At 32.0% G+C, this 23,756-nt stretch overlaps 5 protein-coding genes across 5 annotated transcripts; 1 reads left to right on the top strand and 4 right to left on the bottom strand.

Moving 5' to 3' along the window:
- Nucleotides 1–878: 878 nt before the first annotated feature.
- Nucleotides 879–1,253, bottom strand: EAE98_007353 (uncharacterized protein; the record flags this gene model as incomplete). The annotated part of the gene is made up of 1 exon (XM_038954976.1): nt 879–1,253. The coding sequence occupies one exon, from the start codon at nt 1,251–1,253 to the stop codon at nt 879–881; it is 375 nt and encodes a 124-aa protein (XP_038808626.1).
- A 12,462-nt stretch (nt 1,254–13,715) lies between these two features.
- On the top strand, nt 13,716–14,888 carry EAE98_007354 (uncharacterized protein; the record flags this gene model as incomplete). Its single annotated transcript, XM_038954977.1, has 1 exon — nt 13,716–14,888. The coding sequence occupies one exon, from the start codon at nt 13,716–13,718 to the stop codon at nt 14,886–14,888; it is 1,173 nt and encodes a 390-aa protein (XP_038808627.1).
- A 155-nt stretch (nt 14,889–15,043) lies between these two features.
- On the bottom strand, nt 15,044–15,415 carry EAE98_007355 (uncharacterized protein; the record flags this gene model as incomplete). The annotated part of the gene is made up of 1 exon (XM_038954978.1): nt 15,044–15,415. The coding sequence occupies one exon, from the start codon at nt 15,413–15,415 to the stop codon at nt 15,044–15,046; it is 372 nt and encodes a 123-aa protein (XP_038808628.1).
- Nucleotides 15,416–17,950: 2,535 nt separating this feature from the next.
- On the bottom strand, nt 17,951–19,064 carry EAE98_007356 (uncharacterized protein; the record flags this gene model as incomplete). Its single annotated transcript, XM_038954979.1, has 2 exons — nt 17,951–18,475; nt 18,627–19,064. The coding sequence occupies 2 exons, from the start codon at nt 19,062–19,064 to the stop codon at nt 17,951–17,953; spliced, it is 963 nt and encodes a 320-aa protein (XP_038808629.1).
- A 1,507-nt stretch (nt 19,065–20,571) lies between these two features.
- On the bottom strand, nt 20,572–23,756 carry EAE98_007357 (uncharacterized protein; the record flags this gene model as incomplete). Its single annotated transcript, XM_038954980.1, has 5 exons — nt 20,572–20,583; nt 20,639–22,777; nt 22,832–22,901; nt 23,028–23,214; nt 23,654–23,756. 5 exons carry the CDS (start codon nt 23,754–23,756, stop codon nt 20,572–20,574), a joined length of 2,511 nt encoding a protein of 836 aa, XP_038808630.1.

Below are 23,756 nucleotides of genomic sequence, written 5' to 3' on the forward strand. Positions count from 1 at the left end.
GAAGAAGGTAGAAGTAGTCAAGTACTAGGTAGTGATTAAGTAGTAGTAGTAGTAGTAGTAGTAGTAATAGTAGTAATAGTAGTAATAGTAGTAATAGTAGTAATAGTAGTAATAGTAGTAATAGTAGTAATAGTAGTAATAGTAGTAATAGTAGTAATAGTAGTAATAGTAGTAATAGTAGTAGTAGTAATAACAAGCAATAACTAATAAGTAAGCAAGTTCTTGTTTTTGATAGATTTCTTATTCCTGAATTTCTAATTCTTTCGAGTCCTTGTCTTGTTCTGGGTTGTCTGGATGTTGAAGAAATCAGATACGAGGGAGGTAGATAATGTAGGTATTAGATAGTGTGATTTGTAGTGTTGGTAGGTAGGTATTGTATCTTCAATTCATGGATGGTGGATGATCAAGTATGATGGATAGATAAATCGTCAGATAGATAGTCAGATAGATAGTCAGATAGATTCTACCTAGGTAGATCAATGATACCCAGATACTCGTAGATATGATACAATATGAACGAAATACTCGGTATGTATAATATGAGGTGTGCAGAGTGCCTAGTATGACTGTATGAGGCAAGTATGAGGCAAAGGTGGCTGTGCAAGCATAGAATGGCTGTACCACCTGCAGTATTCAATCCACCTGGGCATCTAATAAAAGTGTCGAGGCTGAAATAACTTCTGACTGCTAATAGTAACTTCTGGGGAAAACAAGCCTTGTGGTAACCTGGAAAGTTAACAGAGGAATGATGAATCAATCCTTTCTTATTGTTCTCGCTTCTCGATTCTCGATTGACCCGACTGACAAAGAGGAGAGTTTCGACTTTCGAGTTTCGAGTTTGCGTGGCTTGGGTAACCTTATGGTCGTGCGTTTTGGTGTCATGTAAAAAGTGTGGTTATGGTGGCACGCCGTCCGTATCCCCAGTATGGATGTTTCTGGACTAACAAATTGCATGTGCGAGGGACGGAGACTCGAAGGTGATGTCCAGGAGATGTCCAGGAGATGTCAGACCGCTTGTTGGTGAAGTCTCCTAAAGATTCCAAGTATGAACTATGAGTATAAGGTTCAAGATTGATGAGAGATAGCGCAATAGATATTCCCTCATTGACCCCCCGTCCGCCTGATAATTGCGCAAGAATATACTTTGGAGTCTTGGAGGAGCTCGAGGAGGAGGAGGATGGGGGTACAGGTTGATAACCGAGGATCTGGGTCTGGGCCTTTCTTGCTTTCTCCTGGTCGACGGTTTGGATCATTCCCGATAACATCCAAGCAAGACTTATTTGGCCATGAGATACTATATGTACTTCATCACAGCCTGAGAATAACAGAGGAATGATATATAACAACCACCAAGATTCTCATAAAAATTCCATCCGACTTGATTATTGGACAGAGCCCTGGAGAATGATGATTCACATAAAAATGTCCCGGGTGGCGGCGTCGACCTACTTAGTACCTACACATCTCATCAACCATCTCACCGTCCCAAACAGGACTCCGGTGCGTAAAAGCGCTTGAGCAGGAAAACAAAAACAAGTCTCACTTCATTTCCTAGTTGACATTGATACAATACAACACATCAAGTCTATCTACCAGGTACCTAGGCAGGGCAGGTATGTATGAGTATGGTAAACCCGACCCCGTGACTTCTAATCTCCAGCAACAATATCATCACACACCCAACCACCTCTTCAACTAAGGATCCAAAACATGAATTAATCTCATCAATTATTCCCAAATAAGTATATACTACCTCAATAGATACTAGATACACATCCCATTCCATCGATCCATAATATCCAACATCCATCATTCTCTCCCCCAAAAGGTGTCTCTTATCAGCTGCCATCCATCCAAACTCACAAGCACGCAAGTAGCCTTCCAAAATGCATACATCACCATTATGTCGCAAGCCGATCACCCATGCAGAAAGGATCCCATTCCATCTTCATCAAGTAAGACATACATGGCATCCAGACCAGAATAGAAAGATCGATCCATCTTCCCACCTAATCGGACACCCAAGTAACCCATCACTTGCGACGGTAGGTCAGAATCTCCTAGCCGCTGATAGCGCAGTGGGTGTAGTGTTTCAGAATGTCCATACGGATACGAAACCATCCATCATTCATCATTCATTCATTCATCACAGATATCAATCCATTCCATGAATTCCCATCATGGGAATTGGGGGTTTGTGACCAATGATTCATACGTTTGATCCCTTGGGAGATGGCATTTTGATGTTTCTCCTGCCTGTCTATCGGTCTGCATATCTGAAGCATGCCCTTTACAGAATACTTACATACCGCCTATCTAAGTCGGGTATCCTACTTTCGGGCTAATAGGGTTTTGGGCTACCCTTTTATATCAAAAATCATTTTTTAGGTTTATTAATATTTCTATTAATATATCACGAAGGTAATAGCTATATCTAATGGTCACTTTGATCTGGGAATAGGTATATAAAGTAATAATAAACTAGATTGACTTAAGGTATAATTCTAATAATTATACCTACTTTATATACCCTGATCAAATAAGGTACTCATCTAATTAAATATGTAGGGTATATAAATAAAATAAATGAAATAGTATTAATAATTATAAGAATAAATACTTCAAAGGAATACCAAGATTAATAATTGTAAAGTTAAATTATACAGTAAATTCCGTAATATATTCTTTAGATTGCTAAATACTTTAATGATTATACTGAGTGATTTGTATAGTAAATAAAGGAAAATTTTAAGGTAGTAAGTAATGTAAGAATTAATAAATGCTTTATTTGAATAGTTACTATAAATTTATTTATTAAGCAAATTTATTTATTAAATAAAGGAATATAAAGTATATAAATATATAGAGTTTTTTATAAAAAAAAAAAAAATTGTATTATTAATATAAGCAATTTGTAAGAAAGTAATAATATTAGAATAAAAGAATTAATTCTTTAGATTAATGTATATTAGAAGATCTGAGTTATATTGATTATTATTTACTAAATATTTGTATTAATTGATTTGATCGATTTGTATATACAATATTTTTGTAATGGTAATAAAATTAAATAGAAATTGATAGATTTAAGAGAATATAATAAATCAAGATAATTATAAGAAGGAGATAATTCTCCTTTCTTAAATTTATATTTGATAATTCAATATATTCTTTCAAAATGCCTTCTCCTATTAAAAATTTCCCTGATTTTATTAATATCTCTAATCGATATACCACCACCTCCCTACATATTATCCTGAAGGGTAATATTCGATTTAATAAATCCAGTACTTAGTATATTTCTAATTAGTTATTATTTCCAGTTGAATTATTATTTTTGGTTAAGGTTTGATCATTTTCTAATAAAAAGATTTTATAAATAAAACTTTTTTTTAATAAATTTTAATAAAATCTTAATAATAATTTTTTAAAGAAAATTAAAGTTATTTATAATTACTAAATTAAAGTAAATAAATATTATATAATAATTTGTTCTATAGATTGTAGTAATTTCTTTATTGATAATAAGAATAAATATTATTTTTCTAACCTTTTTTCCAATAATAAGAATTCCTTATTAAAAATCCCTTTCTTTTTGAATAAATCTATTTCTATATTTAAATCAAGTAAACTACAGGTACCTACTCGCAAAGCTTATAATGAGCGCAAGTGGAGAGGTTTTAGATATGATTTTAGGAATAAGGGTGTATAAAACTCTATTTCTTGTATAAAATATATTTATTCTTTTCTCTCTAATTATTATAAAAAGCATAACAAGTATTTCAAGTAGAGAAATATTTCTTTTTTTTGATACTGAAAGTGTATTATATATATTTGTATATTTCTTTTAATATATTTAAGATTTTTGATTATCCGGTTATTAGAACTTTATAATCCTGAGTTTGTAATACTTTCTGAAAAGGTATATTTTGATCTTTTTATATTATTATAATTTATTAATATATTTTTTAGAGAACTATCCCAAACCAGAAATCAGCCTATATTATAATAATGATTATATTAATAATAATTAAAAAGAATAATAAATTTATTAATCTTAATTCTCTCTTATTATTAATATAAGTTATATTTTTTTCCTTTATTTGATTATTATAATTATTTATTTATCCATTCTTTTTATCGAAATCATTATTTTCCTTTTCGATTAGAAAACAGAGACTCTTTTTTACCCCTAAATTCCTTGCGACTAAGTATACAAAAATCGAAATACAAGACTTTACAATAAATCTAAAGATTTGATTATAACCTGCTTGTTTTGCTTTAAAAGATAAAGATAAGATAGTATTTAATATTAATAATAATAATGATTTTGATAATAAATATAATATTATTGAAAAGAATAATATAATTAATTCTAATAACAAGCTAATTAATAAAAGAAAACAAATTGATTTGATAAAACTCGATTTTAAATATACTAAAAGAAAATATAAAATAAAAGGAAAAATTCCTATTTGATTTTATTAATCCTAATACTCAAGTCTTATAAATTCAAAAAGAATATAAAGTAATTGAACTTTTGTTATAATAAGTTTTTAATTAATTTATTTACTATCATCTTTATTATAAGCAAATATATAAAATAGAAACTCCCTTTTGAATATTCTTAATATAATTATATATTCTATATATCAATATATTTTAATTTAATAATAATTCTTTTGTTTTCTCCTATTATTAATTTAATTGTTTACTAATTATCACAGAAAATTATAATTGATTGTTTGACTATAAGATTAATTTTCTTAAGGAATTGTAATGTAATTAATATTTCTTTCAATATATATTTAACACCAAATAATTCAGCTTTAGTAATAAATATAATAACTATATCTTGCCTTAAAGCTTTTTATATTATTAATTTATTGAATAATAAGATTATAAAATCTTAAAATAATTTTTGTGATTCTTTATTGTTAGTAAATAAAATATCTGAAAAGGATAAAAGCTATAAAATCTATTCTTAACTATATCTAATTAAATAGTATTTTATATTCCAAAAATATTGTATACAATAATCAATTGCTTTTATATAATCCAGAGATAGGTTAGTTAGAAAGTAATTGAATTGCAAAGCTGTGAATGTAACATCTACTCTAACTGTAATTATAATATATAGTATTAATTTTACCTTCTCTTAATAAATTCATATAAATGTAATAGTTATACTTCCATTATATTTTACAAATTTTATTATTAATAAAGGAGTATATATATTACCATTATTAAAATTAAACTTTTTTATAATTTTCTTAATATAGATATCATATACTAACCAAAGTTTTTTCATTTTCTAATTACAAATAATCTGGATATTCAAAAACTACTCTATATCATCTAAATCTCTTAGTTCGTAGGTAATCTTGATATTAAAAATGATATTATTAGCTATTAATATATTCTTATAATAATATATAATTTATATATTATTTATAAAAAATAGTATTAAAATAATTTGATTTAGATTTATAAAAAGATAGAGTTCCTTTTTATATTAATTTAGATCTAGATTTTTAAATATTTTATTAAAATCTTTGAATTATAATATAAGAAAATCTTGGAAATTATATAATATATAATCAAGAATTATATATTTATTTGATTTTTTAAATCTATTTGATAAATAATAAACTACAAATATACCTAATAGATTTTTATAAATATTAACAAATATATTAATAATATTAAATTACTTTATTTCCAAATTATATTTTGTTATTAGTGCCATTACAATTTTGAATAATTTTCTAGTAAATATCGTAGTATAAGTTAATTTGATTGTATTTTTCACTTGAAGATCACTACGAATAACTAATTTTGTTCAATATTGTTTTAAGAATTCTTACTTATTGTATTTATATATAAATATTTATTATAATGATATAAAAATAATTAATATATTTTATATATTGATTTTATACTATATTTTACAATCTTTTAAATTATTAATTTCAATCTTATATTTATATTTAAATTATTTTCTTAAAAAATAATTCTTGAATAATAATAATATTAAAATAATTTGGATAATTTTAATAAATATAAGTTAAATAGTTTCTTTAAAGCTCCTTTCTTAGGTATATTAAAAGGGCTTAATTTTATTTGTATAGTGGAGACGATTATATTATATATGGTAATAAATAAATGAATATTCCCCTATATATTCATATTTGAATAACTAGACCAAAATGTTGAATAAAAATCTTCAATACGGGAATTACCTTCCAGCAATAAATTTATAATAAGAATGTTTATAAATATATAATTATTTATAAAAAATTATTTTATAATTTCTTTTATTATTAAATTTAATAATAATAATTTATAGATATATTAATATTAAAAATTACATTATCAAAATCAAAAAATTAATATTTAAATGGATTGAGAGTTAAATAAGGGATTTCGATCCTTATAATTCTTTGTTTTTTAGATTTTTAATTAGAAAGAAGTAGAATTTCATTTTTTTTGAATTGATTGATTATGTGTGTTAAAGGAGGTAATCTTTTTGGTGATATTATTTTCTTTATAATATAAGTATTCATAGTATTAGTAGAATAAATGTTTAAATTACTTTTGTATTTTTTATATATAATTTAGGTAGTACTACCAATATGCTCATATTTTATATTTTCAGATTGATTATTATAGTTATTTAATATCGAAGTAGAATTTATAGATTTCTATAATTGATTAATAGTAATTATTTATTTTTGAATTAAGTCTTTTATATTTAGGGTTTTTTTAAAATACAGAATTTTATATATACTATTATTTTCAGTATTTCTGTATAAACTTTCATTTCCCAGAAATATTCCCAAATCTTGCTTATATTGAGATGTATCTGAAGTATATATAGTAGTATTAATAAAATTAATAATAATAAAAATTAATATATTGTTCTTTTGATTAATAATTATATTATTGACATTAATTATCTATTAAATATCAAAAGTTAATATAAATTATTATAATTCTTGATTTATATATATATCAATAGTTTTATTTAATTGATTTATTTTATATATTCTTTTTTTAAAGAAAATAATGTTTCGAATAATAATAATTTGCTTAAGCTTAAATATCCAAATACAATAAATTAAGGAATCTGGTATATATCCAATAAAATATTTAATATTTGTTTTAAAATTAATTTTATAAATTCTTTTATTTATACCTAATTTTCTTTCTTTATCAAAAGGGTATATTCTATATCTATATTAATATATTCTATTCTAATTTGAGTAAAGATTAATAATTAAATAATTCATAATTGTTAGGGTAAATAATTGTAGATATTCCTGAAATTAAATATCCAGCACCTTATTTGGAAATTTGAAGAATCAAGTTTTAAAAGAATTAATATTATATAGGTAGATAGCAGCTTGTATTATTTTAATTTATAAAAAATCAAATATACCTATAGAAATCCATATTTTGATTTATTTGATAATTATTTCTTATTTTATTTATTTCAATTTATTATTTGATTTATATATATTTGGTGGGGATAATTTAAGTTTTATACCTTTAGTTTTAATTTAATTTTTGAATATAATGTTTTTTATAATATTAATAATTAAAATATCATTATTCTGTTTGATATAAACTATTAAAAGATTATATTTTCTAAATACCTAAACAAAGAAATTCTAGATTGCATTAAATACTTTATAATAAGTCTTTTAATATAATAAAAAACTAAAGATTTTTCTATTAAATATATCTTTAATTATTAAAAGCTAAAATATTTTAATATATATATATAAAAAATTGAATAAATTTTATTAGATTTTATAAAAAGAATATAATAATTGGGATTTATTAGAAACTTATAATATTATTTACTTTATATATATGTATAAATAATCAATATATTTAATTCTAAAGAGTCCTTTAATCTTTATATTTCTTATTAAGAAAATAAGATATTTAAAAACTTTTTTACTCAAATATTTTGATTATTTATATTAAAATTCTATGAAATTCTCTTGAAATTTAAATAAATCTTTTGATTGATAAAATAGTTTTTGATATTAGAATTAAGTGTGGGATATATAAGAAAATTTAGATTTATAGATATCATATTTAGATTGATTAAATAAAAGGAAAATGACTTATATTCTAAAAATAAAAGATTATCTTTATAAATATAATGAATAATAATATAATTATTTTCAAAATTGTTTTTTTATAATATAGAGTTTATTCCTAAAAATCATATTTTAGTATTTAAAAACTTTGTTTTTGAGATAATATTAATATAAAATCCAGAAATATATATAATATTAAAAAGAATTAGATTACCTTTTAAACCCTAAGGTCTTTAGAGAATATTCTTGATTATATAAGTATCTTATTTAATAACCTATATTTTTAATATTTTTACCTCAACATAATTTAATATTAATAAAAGTGTATATTTATATTTATTAAAAAGATTAATATTATTGATAAAATATATTATATTATTATTATTAAATATAATACTATTAGAAAATTAATAAAATAAATTGGAAATAATAATATAAATCCTATAATTAATAGAATCTTGAATAAGATAGATAATTATTCTTAATTCAGAATTTTATAAATCATAGAATTAATAATTATTATTTTTTGAATTGATTTATTCTTTTTATTTTTATATTTTATATATATTTAATCATTAATTATTCTTAATTTTTTCTTATATATTATTACATTTCTTCTCTATTAATAAAATCGGATTTCGGGAATTGCATTTCTTAATAAATATAAATTCCACCAACTAGTATATTTTGAAATAATAATTCCCACCCACTTTTCCATTTTTTTAATCAGATTCTAATTTATAAAAATATTTGTATTAATTATTTATTTTTTTAAAGACTTTTTTTTTAGTATTATTTTGCTTTCCTTATAGATTACCAGGATTTTATTTAAATTCGAAATTGATAATCGAGAATATACTCTTGCCTTTAGAAATTAAAAAGTTCTAATAAATTAAGTTATTAAAGATATTCTTAAATTACTTTAAAAAGTAATTGAGAATTTTGAATTAATTATTAGTCTCTATTTGAATAAGTATAGTGCTCGTTCAAGTAAAGAGTATATATGTTTTCATAGTTTATAGAAAATTTATAATTATTAAATTATCTTCCACTTCGATATAATATAACTTTGCGATCATATAAGTTTTAATTTATTTATTATATTATTTAATTAAATTAATTCTATTTATAATTGTTTATTAAAAAATATTTTGATATTTTTAAACAATAATAGATTTTATAATTATTATAATAAATATAAACTTATTCTATAGCTTCTAAATAATTATTTTAAGTAATAAAACTTTAGCATTATTGTTTTTAAAAATGAGTTTTATAAAATAAAATATATCTATTATTTTTGTAATCTATTTATAGATATTCTGATATGATTTATATATAATATTATATTTATCTTTTTAATATTAATATTTTCCTTGAAATGTAAAATACTCAACTAAAATATCTTAAAAAATAATTATTTTAGATCTTATAGGTTTAAATATTGGCTCTTTAAAGAATAGTAATAAAATTATTTTAATGTTTTTTTTTAAATCCTTCTATTGAGATTATTTATAAATATCAAAATTAAAAAAATGCTTTATTTAATTATTTAAATTATATTTTTTTATAAAATCAATGATTATAATGAGTTTAAATAGATCCTTAATAAACTAATCTTTATCATAAATAAAAATCAATTAATAAAAAAAAAATTTATTTTTTAAGAATTTTTTAAAACTAATTAAAATAGATTTGGAATTAAATAGTTTAATATTTTTTCAAATATCTTTTGATATATAAAAATATTATAGATTTAAAAACTATTTTGATTAATATTTATAAATAATAAATCAAATAATTTCTAAGAAATTGAATTTCAATATAACAAGATTATAAAAAGGTATAGAAAAAAGTATATATAAATCAAAATAATTAAAAAATATATATATATAATAAAGGTATAATATAAATATTAATTAAGCTTATAACTATTACAAAGATAATAACTATATTTAATAATTATTTTGATTTAGAAATAAATATATAAAATAATAATAAATTAGATTAATTTAAAATATAATTTTAATAATTATATCTACTTTATATATTTTAATTAGATAAGATATTCACTTAATTAAATATGTAGGGTATATAAATAAAATGAATGAAATAATATTAATAATTATAGAAATAAGTATTTTAAAGGAATACCGGGATTAGTGATTGTAAAGTTAAACTATACGGTGAATTCCGTGACACAATATGTAATATAATTTAATGAAAATTTGTATATATATAATTTAGATCGATTTAAATCTATTCTGAAATTTTTAGATTTTTAGGATTTTTTTATATTGAAAATTAAAGTTTCAAAATATCGATTTTCAATTTGTATAAGAATCATATACAAAATTGAATTTTTTATAAAATCTTTAATACTTTTTAACAATAATTATTAAAGAAAACTATATATATTTTTGAAATATTTAAACTTGAATCTATATAGAAATTCAAAAAAAATTCAAAAAATTAATAGATATAAAAATATGATATATAATGAGTTTAAAATAGTATAAATAATTCTTATCATTTTAAAAGTATTTTTATAAATATTTATTTATAAAAAAAAATTATTTTTTTGAATCTCTTATATTGAATATATTATAAATTTATAGTAAAATTTATAGTTTATTTTTAGTAATTTTTATTAGAAATTTATTAAAGATTTTATAAAAAATTTAAATTTATATATGATTTTTATATAAATTTAAAAAAAATATTTTGAAATTCTAGTTTTCAATATAGAAAAATCCTAAAAATCTAAAATTTTTAGAATAAGCTTAAATCGATTTAAATTATATATATATAAATTTTTATTGAATTCTATTCATAAATAAGAAAGTTATAAGTTCCATTTTTGGTGTATTTTTGGTGTAAAAAGTGGCCCAAAAGGGGGGTGGCCCGAAAGTAGGGTACCCGACTTACCTATCTACACATCCGCATACATGAATGAGAGAAGCTTCAAACCCATGCAAATACTCATCAAATACCATCCCATCGTATCCGAATACCTACTAACATCACTCATTCATCATCCAATATCCATCCACACATCCATCCATTCCCAAGCACCAAGAATGGCGGGAACCTGAGTATCAGATGATATAAATCCGATCTGATCTAACCTTAAACCTTATTAAACGAGTTCGATTTCTCCGAAGCGATATCGATATGCATTGGATACCCAAGACTCCCAAGTACAGTACTTGATAAATAGTAATCATTCAATCTATGTATAGGTATATATACCTAAATAGTATACTTCTTTACATACCTACCTGGTGTACCTAGTACATATCCAAACAAGCAAAGTTGACTCCCATCCCAGCCTTAAACCACACAGCCAAGAATCATTAATATGGATGGATGTCATCGAGTTCGAATCATCAGCCACATCTTTTTCTCCATCTCTTTCTCCATCTCAATCTCCATCTCTTTCTCGCCTCATCATTCATTCATCATTCATCCCATCTTTTGATCTCCGTACCTACCTACCTACCGATCAGTCCACGGGTATCCCATTCCATCAGCCGCTCTAGCAACATATCTACCCATCCATCCATCCCATCCATAGATCTCATCTATTACAAAGCATTCTTCAGTATATACCTACTAGGTAATAACTTACAATACCTAGGTACCGATATCCTATCACAAATCACATATCACAAATCACATGTCACACAATCCACTCCTCTATCTCTATGTCTCATCCCATCCATCCCTCCCTCCCTCCATCAAGCCCCCAGTCCAACCCAACCAAGAATAATAAACAAACACCTCCAGCTACCTAGGTACCTAGGTAATAGTTACAGCTCTAAAATCCGACAAACGAGAAAGAAAGAAAGAATGAATGAATGAATGTTCATGTGGATAGTATCACACATACATACATGCACTCACTCACACATCCACACATCCACTCACATACATTCATCAACCCAACCTAACTCTGGAGATAATTCTCCGCTTCGATATCGGTACTGACATCGGTACTGACATCGGTACTGACATCGGTACTGATAATAGTATACCTATGTAAACATATACCGCTTACCTAGATCCGACCAGATCAAGTGAGACTGGGTTGGGTTGGGTTGGGTTGGGTTGAGTTTTACAATGGATATCTACCTAGGTATCTATGTAATATATATATATATATACCTAGGTATCTATACAAAGCAGATATAGAGTAGACACATACCTACCTATAGATTATAAGATTATATCATCGGACAAAAGTGGCGGTACTCTAGCAGTCTCGATATCGGTATCGCGTAAGCTGGTGTATAATTATTGTATATTGTATATCGTATCTAGATAGGTAGATAGGTACGTAGGTAGGTGTCTGAATCTCTGCTTTTGTTTGGTCTGCTTTTGTTTTATTTTGTTTTGTTTTATTTCATTTCATCTCATTACTTTCCATCTGCTTTCTCTATTCGCGATATACATACATACCTACCTACCTACCTATACCTACCTATACACACACACAATCTCACACAACAAACACCAAGTAGGTAAATCAACATATCTAACTTCACTCTCAACATCTATCAAGAATATCAAACACCATATAATACAGTATTACTATTACAAATACTATAAGAAATAGATGATACTAGGTATCTTCTATGATATATTAATATGCTGTATCATGCATCATATATGAAAGCACTAGATACTCAAGCAGAGAAATCGATCAACCCGGATCAGATATCCACAGTAGATATATATCACAAAAACAGAAAAAGAAGAAGAAGAAGGAGAAGTTCTCTACTCCGATGCTTACTCGATATTTAATTTGCTTTGATATTAATGTTTATGGATTATTCCATATCATAGATATTACATCTATACATAGTACATGGAGTTCAACACTACCTAGTATGTAAATTCATTTCATAGATATGAGTAACTATGGATAGGTACACCAATTCGAAACCCCTTTCCTGATTCACGGGGCGGAAAGTCGTGTGTAGAAAGTAGAATGTAGAATGGAGAATAGACATCGGTACTACTGGTTTTCGATTCGTTAGGAAGAGGCGGGTTATAGAGGGATGTAAGCAATACCTACCTACTGCCTAGGTAGGTAGGTAGAGATGATTAATTCTTATATCCCATCATTCCGAAAGTTCAGGAATAGTTGGTGAATATCACATCATATCATATCATATCATATCATATCTCATATCCCAGCTTATTCATGGCTAAGGATATAAAATGGTAAGATTTCTCTGAAATTTGAAACTCTATTTCCAACAGGCTTGAGAGTTCTTTTTCTCGTCGGCATTCTTATATTGAGAGGTCGAGTATACGTGATCTCTGATTGGTATATCTTTTCCAAGTGCCAGATAGTATAGTCTATGATAGTTTCGAAACTAATAAGTGACTAAATTAGTAACAGTTGATTAATTATCACGTGTAAACAACTATATTCAAGACTAAGACTAGATTCATCGTCATTGAAAATAAGAGAACAGATATGTATGATTCACCCATCCATTTTCTTCGCTCATACTTTCCTACATAATAAAAAGTCATTCCTCTATCCTCAAAGCTTTCCGTTGTGTAACACACTAATCAAAATCTCTCACAATGAATCCTCTTCGAAAGCTCCTTGTCCTATTCCGAAAGCCTCAGAAACCCACTCCTGCACCGCGACCCGATGCCTTATCGGCTTCCATTCTAAAAGCGCGACCCGATGCCTTACGATCTTCCACCCTAAAAGATATACCAGTAGACATCCTCTTCCATATCATGGACTTTCTCCCTCTCGAATCCGCAGTAATCTTTTCCCTTTCCTGTCGACAACTCAAAGAAAAACTCGGAGGTGAATACTTCTCAAGAATCGCTTCCTCAAATGAACACACACTTGCACTCTTGAATCTTATAGTCCTCGATCTCCCAAACTGCATTGCTTGTTCTGCCTGCAATCGACTGCACAATATGGAAAATTTGCTCAGATATTGCGATATAACCTACAGTGCTGAGAGTACAACACGTCGGTACGATGGGTTGCGTCTTCCAGCTTGTGTGTCTGAGGATTGGGGGAGATGTAGTAGTATAGTTAGTACTCTTTTTGGTTCGACTGCGGTCAAGATGGCCTTGAAAAGAGCGCATCAGAATCCCGCGTGTACGGAACTGGTGACGATGATGTCCAGTCCGAGCGTGAGGATGGCTGACTGGGAAAAGTATGTACGACAATATAGAGAAGAATGTCGTATTGTTGAAGGGCATCTGATGCATCGGTTGCAAAGTGTATTCATTTCTGATTGCGGTGAAAAACACACTGCGTTTCGAAGTTACTTCTCTCCAGCAGAGACGATATGTACGCATATCAGATTATCGCCCCGTTCTTTCTTGGATGCGGTCGGTTTTGGGGTGATGAGATGTGAGAGATGTCCTACGGAATACAGGATTGATATCGTGTACTGCGAAGGTCTTGGATGGGGAAGATTCTACACTAGATGGATGGACTTGGGATCTGAGCCGGAGGGGGAATTGTGGAGTCGACATCTTCCGCCCACAGCAGAAACGCGGAGAAGACTACTCAGAACTCTGCTGGAATGGAGAGTTAGCGTTAAGACTGATAAAACAGCTCAAGATGAAGTAAAGGTTTCGCCGAAGGCTGGAGAGTTATGTTCTGCTTTCGAGGGTGGTGAGGACTTCAAATTTGACTCACTGTTGACACCGGAGAACAAAGCCGTATTCTTGCAGTTCAGAGAGCTATACTGCAGAAAGGATGCTAGTTCTGGAAACAAAAACTAGATGATTGCAAAGTTTGTCTTGGCTTCACCCGAAGGTTACTAGTCACCAACACTGCGGAGAAGTGCAAACTTGACGCTGGTGATAATTATATTTGTGATTAATAAGGATATGATAAGGATAGGTAATAGTAATAGTGTCGATGTCGAGTGTTGTATTTAACCGAGGGTGAGATTTTGGAAGATGTCGATCATCTCATCTGTCGCGTCGTCCTGCTCTCGGAGAGCAAGAAAGCCGAGAACAGTCAAGACTTGGCGTATAATTTGAACATCGCGTTGCAATTGTGCAAGAACACGAGCATCGCAAGGAGGGGGAGCGGGAGCGGGAGCGGGAGGCGCAGGGGGAGGGGGAGGGGGAGGGGGAGGGGGAGGGGGAGGGGGAGGGGGAGGGGGAGGAGGCGGCGGAAGAGGAAGCGGCGGAGCCCCAGGAAATCGCCAACCCATTCTGTCGAAAGCGAAAGGGGCAGCACAAAGTACTGCCAAAACAGTGAAAATGGTGGCCACAGTGGCCAAAAAGGTTGCGTAACTCATTTTGATATTGAGACAATATCAAAAAAAAATTGTGCTTTGATCAACGGGGTTGCGATTCATGATTCAAAAAGAAAAGAAGAGAAATGAAAGAGAAGAGAAGAAAAATTAACATTAAATAGAGGACTTATCTCTATCACTCTTTCCGTTTTTTGGGGGGGGGGGATATTGATATCTTGAATGGGAAAGAACAGTCACGATTTGACGATATCATCCATACTTCTTGCCTTTGCAACTGACATACCCTCCCTCCCCATTGCTCGGTATAGAGATTCAGATTTGATTGTCTGAGTCGCAGTTAAATAATGAGGAGGTTTGGGTTGCTGAGCACTGTTGGGAAAATGGATGGGTTTTGATTGTTGCATGTGTTTTGAACATTGGATCTACACTTCAAACATTGAATACATTTTAGATATTGAATAGATTTCGAAGATTGAATAGATTTTGGACATTGAGTAGATTTTGAATATTGAATATATTTCGAAGATTGTTTACACTTCAAACATTGAAAATCTCTCAAATGTTGAATGTATTTTGGATATTGAATATATTTCAAACATTGTGTACATTTTGGACATTGTGTACATTTTGGACATTGTGTACACTTCAAACATTGAATACCTCTCAGATACTGAATACATTTTGAACATTGAGTATATTTCAAACATCGAATACATTTCAGATACTCACTTCATCTCAACAACCAACTCTCACAAGCAATCGAACATCTAATCCAACCCAAAAACTAAAACCATCCCCAACCTTACTTTCTCACCCCCTAATCTTCCCTACCTATAGTAATACTTATCCAGATACTCCCCTACCATCTTCTAGTACACTTCCCTACATCATTCCAACCCCCTAATCCTTCTCTCCTCATCCTCTTCCAGCTCACCCCCATTCCTTTCTTCTCATTTATAAGGTTAACATCCCAACAATCTAAAATCCAAATCCAAATCTCACTCTCACTCTCACTCTCATAACACCACCATTTCCTCATATGACACTTCCCTCTCCAACCCCAACCCCAAATCTCATCTACTCAAACAATGGATCTCCCTTCAATTTTCTCATTCATATTTATCTTTTATTATTTAGTATTCTTATAAATAACAAACTCTATTATCTAGATACTTACAAATTGAATCTCGTTCATCTCTATACTTCATCCACCTCTATCTCCATCTCCATCTCTATCTCTATCTCCATCTCTATCTTCATTTTTATTTTTATCTCTATTTTTATCTTTATCTCTATTTTTATTTTCATTTTATTTTATCTTATTTCTATTTTTATTTTATTTCTATTTTTATCTTTATTTCTATTTCTATTTCTATCTCTATGTTCATTTTTATCTCTATCTCCATCTCTATTTCTATCTCCTCCATCTCTATCTCTATCTTATCTCTATCTTCATTTCCATCTCCATCTCCATCTCCATCCCATCTCCATCTTCCACTACCTACCTACCTACCTACCTACCCAAACAGAATTCACACAATCAAAATTTCCTCACGGTCTATATATAAATCACTAGATATCTAATCTATCATTTACCATCTAAGATAATCTACCTACCTACCTAATCCAATACCTAGGTACATTGAATCAATATATTCATTCACCTACTTACCTAGTATAAAGAAAGATACTCATCAACAAACTTATAGCATCAGAATCACTATCACTATCAAAATCATTATAATTATAATTATAACCCATTCCAGCTGCTCCTCCCAATTTTACTTTCCCAGCACATCCTCATCACCTCTTTAATCCCCCCCACAACCCAAAAACAAAAAACTCCAAAGCCCATCCATCCATCCATCCCTATTACACAAAACAAAACAAAACAAAACAAAACAAAACAGAAGAAATACATCCTCAAAGCACATCCCAAAAACACATCTCTCAACAAGTGACATATCTAGTAGTAACAAGCGAAACCCGAGAGATAGCAAGAAGATATCAATATAAATCCCACTTAGCATTTATTATAACTTGTATCGAAACTATTTAGTATCTACTGTATCTACCGCGACTCGGATAGGTTTGTATATTCGAAGAACATTAATCTACCTAGGTACTTGAAGAAAATCAAATAAGTATGTAAAGGACTAGAAAGGTGGGAAGGGATCAAAATATATATATATATAACTAGGTGATTTAATACCGTCTTGATATTTAAACCGCTTGGCTTTGGAAGCGAGAAGGGATGGATCACTTGTTATTTATTTAACAAGGGTTTGTAGAATAGTAATCTTCATGTCTTTGATGTGAAGATTGATCTCCTGTATTGGCTTCATATATATACAGTAACGATGCTAAAACCAGCTATGTATAAAACACCGTGCGACTTCATGATCCACGGATGCCATTTGATTTCCCTCCAGGTCCTGGTTCCTCAAGATTTTTCCAGATAGAGCATCTCTGGTCTTTATGCTCATCCTATCCTCATACACAAACAAATCTACCTTCAAGCAAAACAACAAGCAAATATCCTCCTTCAAGTCTTGAACATGCGATCCACCCTCAAAATCACAACTCCCCCTCCCCATCCCCCTCAATCCCGGCCTTCTCCCAAACATCTTCCTTCGACATTCCCTCCAACAACATCCCCTCCACCCCCTCAAACCCTCTCTTCCTAACCCCCCTCATCTTTCCCCAATACGTAAATTCCCTCTCCACCCTCTCCACCTCCTCCTTCCTCACAACTTCCCTTCCCTCCCTCAATCCCCTCAATCTCTCTTCCTTCTCTCTCTTCCCCTCCTCCAATCTCTCAATCTCATCTTTCAATTCCTGAACCCCCATTTCCTTTTTCATCCCCGCAAGTTGTATATTCAATTTCCTAGCATCCATTTTCAATTCCGGCAATCTACCCTGCAGATCTTCAATCTGAGAATCCATTTCTGCGAGTTGTTCGGGGGAGAGAGAAGAATTGGGATCTTGAAGGGCCCAGTATACCCACTGTGAGCCCTTTCCATCGCCATTCGTACCTTTTCCATTAACGAGGCCGGAGTTACAGAGTTCTTTGAGGAGTTTGTCGGTGAGGGTTTTGGTTACCTGATGGGGTGTTGGTTGTTAGTATTCGGATGTTTTATGGTGGGGTGGATGTAGTATGAGATGGAAAGGATTAAGGGAATGTGAGGTGAGATGGGATGGGATGAGGTACTGCGACAAGATAAACGAGACGAAAATAGAGAGAAATACATACCTTGCCATGTAAATTTCCACTAATATCCCCCGCACTAAAAGGTCTATTCTCCCTACTCAAATATTCCAACAATACCTCTTGTGCCTCATCACCCGTCACAGCTTTCACTTTCTCCTTGCCATCTTTACCTATAACTTTAGTATCTTTCGTTTCCTTATTTTCCTTCGTCTCCTTGACTTCCTTAATCAAACCCTTTCCTTTCGCCTCTTTATCTTTAAGTGGGGCCTTTTCTTTAATAGAAGCTTTGGTTTTAGGAGGAGCTTTCACTTTCTCGACTTTCTCTCCTTTCTCGACTTTAGGTTTTTTGGCCTTGGGTTTAACGGGCGTAGCGGATGCGGTAGAAGGTATAGATGCAACGGATGCGACGTCGAAGTTGTCATCTGGGGTGGGAGATTCGGTTGAGGACTCAAGGAGAGACTTTTTGCGTTTGGGTGGCATGGTGATGGTTGTTTTCGAGTGTTGTTTGAGAATCGAAAGTCTTGATTATCAAGGTGAGTGGTATCTGATATGGTCGAGTCGTGAAGATAATTAACGAGTATTGTGTTCGTAATGATTGTGATGAAAGATATAAATGTCTTGTAAATCCACCTGGTGCTAACTTTCTTGAAGTAAAATGAAGACAGAAGAGACGGACAACTCTCACTTCAATTCCTCTTACACCGACAAGTCGGCTGGCGCAGCTGTACGAGAATAGCGCGCAAGATTACAAAAACCAATGTAACCGCATGGAAAATAATCATCAAATGGATGAAAATTTCTCTCGAAGTATTTGCCGACATGAACTTCTCAACTTCCCCTCGAAGATCTCAATAAGTCTCTTTCAAACCTCAACCCCACAACCTCAAAACGACAAATGTAACCTCAATGAGAATAAAAGCGAGTTCCAATGTATCAACAATCAACAGCCAATCGAATCCCATAAATAGAATGGAAATGCGCATTGAATCTTTCTCTCTCTTCTTCCTCTCCCTCTCTCAATATCAAAGGCGTGAAACACAGTATAACAATCAAACTCAACACACCACCTCAACCAAATAATCTCAAGATAATAAAAGCGATCGTCACAAGAATGAAAACAAATTCCAGTGTATCAATCGTGAGAACCCAATAATAGCGGAAAAAGAGAATGGAGATGCGCATTTGATCGATTCCTCTCTCTATCTTCCTCTCTCCTCTTCTCTGCTATCTACTCTAACTGTCTGCTGAAAAAGAAGGATGAGAAAGATGAACGAGACAATGAGTAGGTATGCGTATAATATCAAAGAAAAGTATCAATCTGTAACCTATAAGATTACAAGAGAAAAATAAACAAATTCAAAGTATTCTCATCTGAACTTCAAAGTTCAAAGTATATAGAAACCCGATCTGACTCTTATACCGTAGTGGTGAAGTGAAATCCGCAAGGAAAAGTCAACTCAATTCAACTCAAGTTTCATCCTCTCCAAACCACGCTAACCCTAATCCATTCATCCATCATTTTCAAGCTTCACTTCACTTCACTTGAGCCACCAAGAAAAGATGGAAAATATGCTCTTTCCGAGGAAAAGGGAAGAAGGGAATGGAGAGAAAGTAAGAGAGATTGGATACTAAGGATATTATGTAAAGGGTATCATATTATTTCTACTAAGAAATGCGTCTCTTCCTAGTTCAAATCCTATTTTTAATCCCCTTTCTCAGCTACCTTAGAATTCACCTATCAAAAATCTTCCATCTTTACCTACTATAGAAGCCTAGATCTACTACACATTGCAAGGTCCAAAGTATCTCCAAATCGAACGAAATCCATATCACTTAAGTATATGCTATGCACGCACCCAATGTATATATATATGCGCAAAAACTCATGCTCAAATCAAAAAAATTATTCACAATGCGGCGGGTTCGCAAATGGTCATGCTATATAAATCCCTCCCAAATATGAATCCCTTAGAACTATAAAGCGCAGTTACATAACGACCTGCAAAATTATTAGTAACCATATCAAACAAAGCTATAATGAATTGAAAACTTACACAGTCGCCTTCACTCTTGGTTTGTGGAATACCCATTTCCTCAAAAGTGGCAGGTCCTTTCTTAGCAGGAGCAGATGGTTTTGGTGGAGCTGCAACTGGAGTAGGAGCAGGAGTAGTAGGAGCTGACGAGACAGAAGATTGTCTCGAGTCTTGCGGAGACATTGGATTACCAACTGGCTTTCTGCTTGCTGTAGAGGAAGCAGCCGAAACTGGCGTCATGGAAGCGCCTCGTGGGGGTACGACGTTCTGACCAGGTCCTGGTCTGGAACCATATGCAGATTGTTGAGACTGAAACGACTGGACGGATTGTGCAGTTCCAGGCCTTGATCCAGAAGTTGGAGGTCTTTGCTGTGGATTCTGATAACCAGATTCGAAACTCATTGGAGGAATATTTGGGGCGCGGTTGGGTGATGGATTGCGACCTTGTGAAGGCATTTGACCCATAGGAGATGATGATCGTATAGGCTCTGTGTTTTGATGTGTAATTCCCAAATGAGGTGGTTGTTGCTGAGAGCGAATACCAAAAGCAGAAGATGGTCGATCTGATGCTGGGTTCGAACTTGAGGTTGATGGTCGCAGTCCATCTTGTGGAGGATATCTCGGAGATCTGGGAGGGTTACCATTACCGCGATTACCAGGACTGTAGTCATCCTCTGGATATGGTGCAATGGAGATTGGACGAATACCCGCAGGTGCACCCTTTTTGACCTTAGGCTTTTGACTGTGCACGGGAGGAGTTGGTGAGGAGTAATCTTCTGCCATAGTTGGCATTGGTGGAGCATTAGCTTGCGTAAATCTCTCCGGCCTGGCTCCTCTTCGAGAACCGTGCGTTGACTTGATACGTTGAATCGCCGCTCCATGATCACCCTTGGAGAGTGTGTGGTTTGCTCTAATGCTATCGATTCTCCCAAGAGCATCCTGGTTACCGTGCTTGGCAGCCTTGTCATACCATTGTGAAGCTATTTCGAGATTTTTCTTGACATACATTCCAATCTCATAGAAGTAGCCCATAGCGAACTCGGCTGTAGCCATTTCTGTCTCAGCCGCACGTTGCGCATATGTATAAGCCAATTCTTCATTCTTCTCGAAGATACCCTCATAGCCACAAAGGAACCATTTACTGATGGCCATATCGGCTTCGGGCTCTCCTTGTCTGGCAGCAAGAGCGTTATAATGTAAAGAAAGTGCAGGGTCAAATTCGCAGCCAAATAGACAAAGTTCGTAAGCTTGAGCCATCTTGAGTTGTGCTTTGGCAAATCCGAGATAAGCGGCCTTTTCTACGAACATTTTGGCTTCGTTCAAATCATACGGTAGATATTCATCAGGCATGGTAATGTTTGGCAACTCTCTGGCGAGTAACATTCCGTAAACGTAGGCGCCTTGAGGGGCATTCTCGTCCGCCGTGTCGGCTGCAAATTGTATCAGATCTATACCTCTTGCATAATCTTGTTGCATGCCACATTGACCGAGTAAGGTAGCCATTCCAAGCCTATAGTTTGCCGCGGAATCCTTCAAGTATACACCTCTTTGATAATGTTCAACGGCCTTGGTAGGGTTCATGGTATTCTCGAATTGCATTCCGATTCGGTATTCTGCTCGAGCATATCCTTTTTGTGCAGCTCGCTGGTAACCTTGGAACGATTCCTTTTTATCCATTCGATACCCAAATTTACCAAACTCTAACCACATCGCCTTCATGAATTCTGCCTTTGGATGTTGCTGTTCTGCGAGAAAGTTGACGATGCTTATAGCGTCAACTCGTAATTGATGTTCAATCTTGGGTGTTGGGGCTCGCGAGTCGTCGTTCTTTCGCTCGTAAGTAGAACTGGCTACCTCTACCCATGACAACGCATCCTGAGCCCATGCCAACTGCATTTCTGGGTCGCTAGACTTCAAAACCATGGGTCTAGCTCTCTCCAAAACCTCCTCTTTATCTTCATCCGACAAAGGTACATTCTGACCTGCGTTTCGAGGTTTTGGAAATGGTGAAAACCTCGGGGAATCAGGCTGGACTCGTGGCGTACCATAAGGCCCCTTTAAATTCTGATAGATAGCCGCATTTGTATGTTCGTAGTTTGCTGTGTAGCCCGGTCCGCTGTTTCGATTGCTGTAACTCGACCGCGGCGATTCGCTGGTGTGCTGTGAATTGTCATTATACATTGATTGACTAGAAACACTTGAATGTGAGCTTACTCGTCCATCTGAATTCAGTTCCAGATTTGCAAGATTATCTTGCATATTATGTGGTACCTCTGGCATGATTCTATACTTCTCATTAATGGGCGTTCATCCCACCTCGATATTTGTCGGATGAAAGTGGCAGAATGGCACACCATAGCCATAAACCATTTTCCTTTCTCAAATCGAACAATGAAAAATAAAACCGTACCTTTGTGGCATTGGAGACACTACATTAGTAGTAGGCATATAGAAGTCGTCCCCTCCTCCTGGATAGAAGGTCGCCCCCAGATTGGGGTTCTGTTGATACCCCCCACCATAACCGTTCATATTGTTACTAGAATTTGGAGTTGTAGGATTATTGAGACTGGCGCTGCGAGGAGGAGGCTGATACGCTTCTAAAATCGAAATGGAATTATTAGCTGGATTCCGAGATGTTTATGAAGATGGTCTGAAATTTGCGACAGTCAAGTCGAGGCAGATGTTGTGTATCTTATGAGTGAGTCGCAAAGAGATAGAAATAAGAAAGTTGTGAGTGAGTGCTAGCTGGGCTGGATGTAGGATTACTATGTACGTAGTGTCACAGCCGGACATCAGCGGAAAGCAAGCTTGCGACTATGCCATGCGCCCCCCTCCCGGATGAGCGATACAAGGGCAAATCTGGTAATCATCGATTATACTTTTTTCTTTTTTTAACTCTCCCGAATTTGACGACGTTTGATGTGAATGCCATGTCCCCTTTCGTATTGTTGGCCCGATATTGATATTGATATTGATATTGATATGGATATTGATATGGATGTTGGAATAGATTGTAATAAAAACTCTATAACATACCTTGTCCCGTTGGTGAAGATTGTTTCCAACCGGCTCGAGCAGGTTGATATTCCCCATGTTGCTCTTCATTGTAATCATCGTAAGCGCTGTTGTAATATGACAT

Source organism: Botrytis deweyae (assembly GCF_014898535.1).
Source record: "Botrytis deweyae strain B1 chromosome Unknown BDEW_017, whole genome shotgun sequence".
Classification (NCBI taxonomy): domain Eukaryota; kingdom Fungi; phylum Ascomycota; class Leotiomycetes; order Helotiales; family Sclerotiniaceae; genus Botrytis; species Botrytis deweyae.